At 48.3% G+C, this 7,734-nt stretch overlaps 1 protein-coding gene and 1 pseudogene across 1 annotated transcript; one reads left to right on the top strand and one right to left on the bottom strand.

Moving 5' to 3' along the window:
- Positions 1 to 824: 824 nt before the first annotated feature.
- On the bottom strand, positions 825 to 2,031 carry ADO (2-aminoethanethiol dioxygenase). Its single transcript, XM_004701112.2, has one exon. The coding sequence runs from the start codon at positions 1,892 to 1,894 to the stop codon at positions 1,082 to 1,084; it is 813 nt and encodes a 270-aa protein (XP_004701169.1). The 5' UTR covers positions 1,895 to 2,031; the 3' UTR covers positions 825 to 1,081.
- A 3,118-nt stretch (positions 2,032 to 5,149) lies between these two features.
- LOC101651648 lies at positions 5,150 to 7,728 on the top strand (annotated as a pseudogene).
- Positions 7,729 to 7,734: the final 6 nt, after the last annotated feature.

Raw genomic sequence — 7,734 nt, 5'->3', positions numbered from 1 at the left:
AGGACGCCAGCCCTCATGTCCTCCTGCTTGAGGGATCTGAGCTAATACTGCCAGCAACAATACTGCCGCAACCATCAGCCCTCATGTGAAACATCCCTCAACTTATTTTTTGCAGCAAATACCGGAAGTATTGGGCTATCAAATCCCAAAGCTGGCTAGGGGGTTTTACATTCGGGTGTATGGAAGCATCACCGATTCAGCATCTCTGAATCTTAGGGTTAGAAAACAGAATTACCCTATAGCCTTTTAAAGTACTTTAAAAGGAGAAAACATCATTTGAGGATAATACAGTCTTTGCATTAAAGGTGAACCTGAAGCATATTTGCTCAACTCACAGATCTGGGAATTGATGGGAAAGACAAGCTTTAAGATACCATTTGTCACTGAACTATATACAGGTGCTGAAATTTCTTAAGATGCTGCTAGAGTAAACCAGAAGTGGCTACTGGGTAGGAGAGGAAAGAAAGCTTGTCCTCTACATGCATAGTTGTAATGAGGGTGAATCCCCCAACTTTGAAAGGATTTCACAACGAATAGGCAAGACGACTTCGCATTTACCAGTAGGTCAGCTCTTTTGGACGTAGTTTTTACCAGTGACTTGAACTGAAAATAATTCAAGCCACTGGCCCATGCAGTCAATAAATTAAAACAAAGGGCCTAAGTGGGAAGGGGAAAAAAATCGATTTACCTGAGAAGGGGGGGGGGGGGCGTATTTAGTGTATAGTTTGACTTGAGTTTATATTTGGGTGGGCAACAGAGGAAGGACATTTTCATTATGGCTTTATGTTGGAAGCGCTCCAGAGTCCCTTGCCCACCCCCTCCCCAAAAACAAAACCCCCGGTGGCAGTGACAGCGCCAGGAAGCAAACTAGCCTCCCCGCCTACCCCGCCCCTTTAACCGTGCCGGTGGCTGCAGTCCAATCGCCCGCGCTTCCCAAGACTCCTGAGGAAGCAGCTACTGCCCATTCCAGTAGATCCAACGCCAAAGCAGGGGGGTAGAAAGAAAGCCCTTGTGGGTTGCGTGCAGCCTGGTCCAGATCAGGATGGGCATGTCTTGGGGCCACCGCTCCTAGGCACCAGCTTCACGGGAAGACCTTGGGACCTGGATAGGGTTCCCCTTCGCACCAGAAGTCATCGGATTGCGGGGTCTCCAGGAGCCATACCTCTCGGGGCAGGTCAGAAGCCGAGCCGGTGGCCTCCTTGGGCCCGACTGGCTCCAGCACCCGGTAATAGTGGCAGTCCCGGCCGTCGTCGGGGTCGTAGGGTGGGGCCAGGATGTCCAGGAAGGCGGCGGGTCCATCCACGGCGTCGATCTGGTGCAGGTTGTCCCGGTGCGGCGTGAGGACGCAGGGGCCGCTGGCCTCGGTGTACTCGGCCCGCGAGCGCAGCACACCCGGCCTCAAGGCGTCCCGCTCCCGGGCCTGCAGCGGCGGCTCGAACTGCTGCTCAGGCGGAGGGGCCCACGGCCGCTGCCCGCCGCCCGCCTCCAACTTGTCCATGCAGCTGATGCGCACCGTGCCGTAGAGCACCTTCAGCATGCCGTGCATGCCCGGGTGGTCGTGCAGCGGGATGGACGTGCCGCTTTTCAGCAGGAAGACGCCAAGGCTGAAGCCGTTCGTCTCGTAGATGTGCATGTAGGTGACCGGCGGCCGGTTGGGTGGCAGCGGCTGCAGCGGGGCCTTGCGCGGGGCGATGTTCAGGTCCTCGGCGCGGACCTGGGTCAGCAGGCTCTTTAGTTTGCTCAGGTTCTCCGGGAAGCCCGGCGACACTGCAGCCTCGCGGCCTGGCGCCGCGCCGCGGTCGGAAGCGCTGCGGCCGCCCCCGCTGCCCCGGAAGGTGAGGCACGCTTGGCGGGCGATCCGCTGGATTAAGGAGGCCATGTTGTCTCGGGGCATACTCTGCTGCTCCTCAGCGTGCCGGGGCCGGCCCCCTCCGCTCCCTGCTTTCCTCCGACCTTTGCGGTCCCCGGCGGCCGCCACGGCTGCCGGCAGCCTGGGGCGAGGCGGGAAGCCCCCCAACGACCGGCCCGTCGGGCGCGCGGCGCCGCCGCCGCTGCCGCCAACCTCCGCAGCACGCGCCCGCAACAGCTCAGCGCCGCCTCGCGTTCCCCCAGGAGCGCGCAGGCGCACGGCCCACTCCCGCACTCACGCTCCGGGAGCAGGTACCGGACGCGCGGACGGTGCCAGGCTTTGCCTTACGCCCGACACCCCATTCATGAGGCCCACACCGAAGACGGTGGCCCGGCTCAGGACTCTGCAGAGCATGCTGGGACTTGTAGTCCCGTGTTACACATGCACTCCGTTAACAGTTCCCTTTATCACCTGGATGGAAGAAAGAATATTAGACATATTGGACACAAGGCGAACTTCTTTTTATTGTTCTTAGATGTGTGTGCGCGCTTGTCTGGAAAAGGTAAATTGGAAGCACCAGAAGTAGCTTAACTACAACTCCCGGCATCCTCCTCTGGCTGGTTGACGCACTTCCGGCAGCTGGGCTGTGGCGCGGTGGCGGCTTTTGGCAGTTCCTAGGATCGGGACCAGAAGGTCGTTAGCCTTCAGGCGTCGCTCAGGCCTGACCAGCCATCCAAGGTTGGCTTCCTTTGGCCTCACCCCAGGGAAAGAGGCTGTTGAATAAACCTTAGTTCCTCGTCCTCCTCTGAAGGCAGCACTGCCTGTCGTGGGGGTTGAGGGACTGCCGTGTCCTAATTTTGTGTTAGGAGCTGATGCAGTCGTGGACTTCCCTGATTATCCCCGCGGTTATTCTGCACAGCTGGAAGCAGCTGTTGTTTATTTCAGGGTGAGGTGACACTGCTCTTCGGGTTACAATCACGATAGATTCTTCTGGGAGGACTTGTGAGGCCATTTGCTTGTGTTAGGTTTCTGGGGTGGTTTTCCTCGATTCTTCTCAACGCTGCAAGAATTTACCGGCATCATCAAATAACTTTTATGAGGGGAAGGAAAGTTTTGGGTAATACAATCTCAGATAGGACAAGCTCTCCCTGGAAAGCCTGCAAGGCCGCATGGTGGAGGCTGTGGGAAAGTTCGTGACAGAAAATGGCCGCGTGGAAGCACGAAAATCCATGCGGAAAAATGGCTGGAAAGTGGAGTCCACAGAACCGAAGAGGAGTCCCGGAACAACAACAAAAACAAGAGTGAGCCCTGAGAGGGCGTTCGTGTGCGAACTGAAGACATGGGGAAGATCCTGCCCTCCTACCCGAAAGAGAGCAATCTGCCCTCAGTCGGATTTTTCTTCCCACCTGGTGGGAGGGGTGGGGGTGGGGAGAATGGTTGAGAGTTTTTACTGGTACATCTTACTGAGTTCAGGTGCACCTGTGATGTGATGGTACTGGTACTTAGTGTGTGTGCCCAGGGTGACCCTCACCTGTGAATGTCCAACCTTGGATTGTCCCCATAGGTGTCTAATGTGTGCCTGATTTATTTCAAAGCCCTTTGGGCATTCAGTGGAGACAACCCCTTTTATCCCTAATCTTTCTACCTTTCACTGGATTCTCACGGATTCTGTATGCTTGTGGTTACCAACCATTAACTTGCCTAAGAAACACCGGTTATGGGAAAGGGGCTGTCTAAAACATAGTTTCTGGTCATCCTAAAATGACCATGAAGCATGCTAAAGTGGGAGTATCTGACAAGTTTTGGGCCATTACCTTCTTTGTGTGGTGATCTGTTGGCATAGCTGAACAGGACCCGTTCAGAACAAAATATTTGGTACCATGACTTTAAATTTAGCCCCGAGTTAAAAGGCCTCTTGGATTTCTAAAGCGAAATGTGCATTCTTCTTTTTAAAATGGTCTGGTTCAGTAAATCTTCAGTGAAAATAGGCATGCTTTGGTTTTAATGGGCTATGTACATAGCTAATGAGCACTTACTGTATGCCACACACTGTTTTAAGTGCATCATTAGGAATATACTGCTTAATCTCCACAGCAACTCTTAAGAGGTAGACACTTTGTAGTTCCAAATTTGCAGATGAGAGATATAGGCTAATAGGACATAAGCTGCAGAGCAGAAAGACGTGCCATTTTACAAAAAAGCAGCTTGAATGATAAAAAGCAACAAGTGGGGAGTCAGGATGTTTTTCCAGTCTACTATGTCACAAACTGTAATCTCTCGAGTCTAACCTTTTAGACCTTCATTGTATGCCTCTGTAAAATGCTAGGATTAGGGTATCGATGATACAGAATTCAGGATACGCAAGGGATGCCCATAAAGAATCTTAAAAAACAAATTTCTGAGGCACAGACCAGAGATTTTGATTCAGAAGAACTGGAGTGAGGCCTTGAATTTTTATTTTTAAGATGCTTCCCAAGTAATCCTTTATCATCACTCCATTTGCCATCCACTGCTAGTTCTGCCAGTAATGGATCAGCTCTTAATATTCAGGTGATACTAATTATTATTGTTGCTGGTGCCATCAAATCAATCTTATAGTGACCATATCGGGTAGAGAAGAACTGTCCTATAGGGTTTCCCAGGCTATTATTTTTACAGGAGGAGTTCTGTAGTTCTTGGATCTCATGACCTTTTAGCAGCCCAGCATTGTAGCTATTGTCCCATTAAGACTTCTTGTTTCTGATTACTTGTTTTAGAAAAAGACTCAAGATTGATTCTTTTTCAGAGGTTCCCATTGCCATATAGTTATTTAAGTGTACTCTGAAAGATCACCATGGAATGAAGTCCCATGTAATCTTTCTCTAGTTAGGAATGTTCAAATTAAAGAAAAAACCCACTTCCTATATTTACAAACCTGGATTTTTGCTTATCGGTTTTATTTCTAATATGTGATTAGTGGGAGGTGCAGCCTCCATAGGACACATACTTTAATAACAGAGCTGTTTGATTCCCAGATTTGTTACTCCTTGATAGCTTTGTTTGCTTCACTGTGTCACCATTTTTTTCCTCTCTGAAATGCAATAATACATATGTAAATCACTAATAGTAGCATCTATAACATGGTCAGTGCTCCATAAGTTATTAGGTGCTGTTGAGGGATTTCTGACTTATTGTGACCTAGACCACAGAGTAGATCTGTGCTATAAGGTTTTCCCGGCAATTCCGCCGCCCCCCCCCCCCACTTTTTTAACTTTTTATTGTGGATTAGGTGGGGTATTGCATTTTAGATAATTTTGTATTCAACATTGTTTATCAAACCTAGTAGCTTGTCCTGCCATCCTTTGATTTCCCTTTTGCCTCTTGTAGAATTCTCTCTTCCCTTCACTAAAGTGAACACCTGTCTAGCTTCTGCTTCACCTCCTCCTTGGTTGTAATGTTTATGATTATTATTAGTAGTCTTTATGGAAGTAGATTACCTGGTCTTTTCTCCTGCTAAGTAGCTGGTAGGTTCAAATGACCTAACTTGATTACCAGCCAAGCTCTTAACTGTTTTGCCACCAGGGTTCCTTGCACGATAAAAAGTAGCTATTTTTATAGCTCTAATATAGTAAAATGATTAAAAAACAACACCAAATGAATTTAAAATTCAGCAAATACTGACGTTTGCCTTGTTTTGAGAATCAGCGTCACGTTTGGGTGATGGTTGGATCATCTATTTGATAACACCCTCCTTCGGCTTTTCTATTCATCTTGGGCCTATTCGTCTTCATAAACTGTCTAAGGTGCTAGCAGGGATGGCGGCGGTGGCTCGAGCGGTCCTGGTCCCCGCACTGCGGCACCAGCTGACGGGCTCCACCCGGAGGCGCCTGGTCGGAGGTGCTGCAGGCCAGCCACTGCATTTTGGAGGCGGCAGATTGAGAAGTACACAGGCCGCGACACAAGTTGTGCTGAATGTGCCTGAGATCCGAGTCACAAGTTTGGAAAATTGACTCCGAGTGGCCTCTGAAGACTCTGGGCTCTTGACGTGCACGGTTGGGCTTTGGATTGATGCTGGAAGTAGATATGAAAATGAGAAAAATAATGGAACTGCCGCTCACTTTCTGGAACATATGGCTTTCAAGGACAGGGATCTGAAAGGACCGATGCTGGCTTTGTAGAGTTGAAACATGGATTTCCTCTTGGCATGTGAAGGGCACCAAAAAGAGGTCCCAGTTAGATCTGGAACTTGAGATTGAAAATATGGGGCTCATCTCAACGTCTAAGGATTTACCAAGAGCTGTAGAGATTCTTGCTGATATCATACAAAACAGTACATTGGGAGAAGCAGAGATTGAGTGTGAGCGTGGTGTGATCCTTAGCGAAGTGCGGGAAGTTGAAACCAATTTACAAGAAGTTGTTTTTGTTTATCTTCATGCCACAGCTTATCAGAATACGGCACTCGGACGCACAATTTTGGGACCAACTGAAAATATCAAGTCTATCAATAGGAAGGACTTGGTGGACTCTATAACCACACATTATAAGGGGCCAAGAATTGTGCTTGCTGCTGCCAGAGGAGTTTCCCACGATGAACTGCTTAAGTTAGCCAAGTTTCACTTTGGGGACTCTGTCCAGCAACACAGGAGGGATACCAGTTCTGCCTCCCTGCAAGTTCACAGGAAGTGAGATTCGTGTGCGAGATGACAAGATGCCTCTGGCACACCTTGTGATCGCTGTTGAAGCTGTTGGCTGGGCGCATCCAGACACACACTCTCTCATGGTCACAAACACACTGATTGGTAACTGGGATGGCTCTTTTGGTGGAGGAATGAACTTATCTAGCAAGCTGGCCCAACTCACCTCTCATGGCAACCTCTGCCATAGCTTCCAGTCTTTCAACACTTCCTACACAGATACAGGATTGTGGGGACTCTATGGTTTGTGAACCAGCCACCATTGCAGACATGCTACATACTGTTCAAAAGGAATGGATGCAGCTCTGTACAAATGTCACTGAGAGTGAAGTTGCAAGAGCCAAAAATCTTCTGAAAACAAACATGTTGTTGCAACTCGATGGCTCTACTCCAATTTGTGAAGATATTGGTAGGCAAATGTTATAAGAGAATTCCCATTCCTGAGCTTGAAGCAAGAATTGATGCTGTCACTGCTGAGATAGTTCGAGAAGTATGCCCCAAGTATATTTACGATAAGAGTCCAGCTGTTGCTGCTGGGGTCCCATTGAGCAACTACCATATTTTAACAGGATTTCAGTAATATGTGCTGGGCTTGCGGTTAAAGTGATCTTAAAAACATTTTCAACACACATTTGATAAAACTAGCAGACAGACATGTAAGGTTTATGCTGTAGTCTTTTAGGAAAAAATTAAAATGAACATATTGTATTAGAAATTTGTATGAAATGTATCATTCAAAGCTTTCAACTAACTAGCTGCCCTTACCACTGCATTATGCTAGTAAATTATGTTGGCAGCATCACTCTCAACCACCATAAATAAGATTTTTTTAAAATATGATTTTAAGAATAAAAATTTATACAATGAAAAAACAAACCATCTAAGGTTTCCAAAATCTAGCTACCAGTATCAGAATCACTTGTGTGTTTGTTGAAAGCACCCGAAGGTCCCCAGGTCTTACTGGAGAGCTAATGTACTTGAATCTTTTCCCCATGGAAGTTATTGAGAATTGCTGAGTATGCACAGGGCACATGGTGCTCTTTTAGGACATAGACTGGCTACCTGTATAATTCGTTTTGATGCTGTCCATCAGACCTGTGCTACTGAATGACCCTGAAGGTTTTTGCCCTTAAGAAGGGCTTTATTAGCCCACATGGAAGAAGCACACCAGCCTATGCAACTACGAGGTGTCGAAGGGATCAGGTGTAAGGC

This window comes from Echinops telfairi, unplaced genomic scaffold (assembly GCF_000313985.2).
Source record: "Echinops telfairi isolate 266 unplaced genomic scaffold, ASM31398v2 ScPeMD7_70;HRSCAF=299, whole genome shotgun sequence".
NCBI classification, from domain to species: Eukaryota; Metazoa; Chordata; class Mammalia; order Afrosoricida; family Tenrecidae; genus Echinops; species Echinops telfairi.
This window is presented reverse-complemented; position numbering and strand designations above follow the sequence as displayed.

Bases quoted from the DNA above. Each gene is read 5' to 3' on its own strand.
- ADO (XM_004701112.2), bottom strand. From the start codon at position 1,894: ATGCCCCGAGACAACATGGCCTCCTTAATCCAGCGGATCGCCCGCCAA.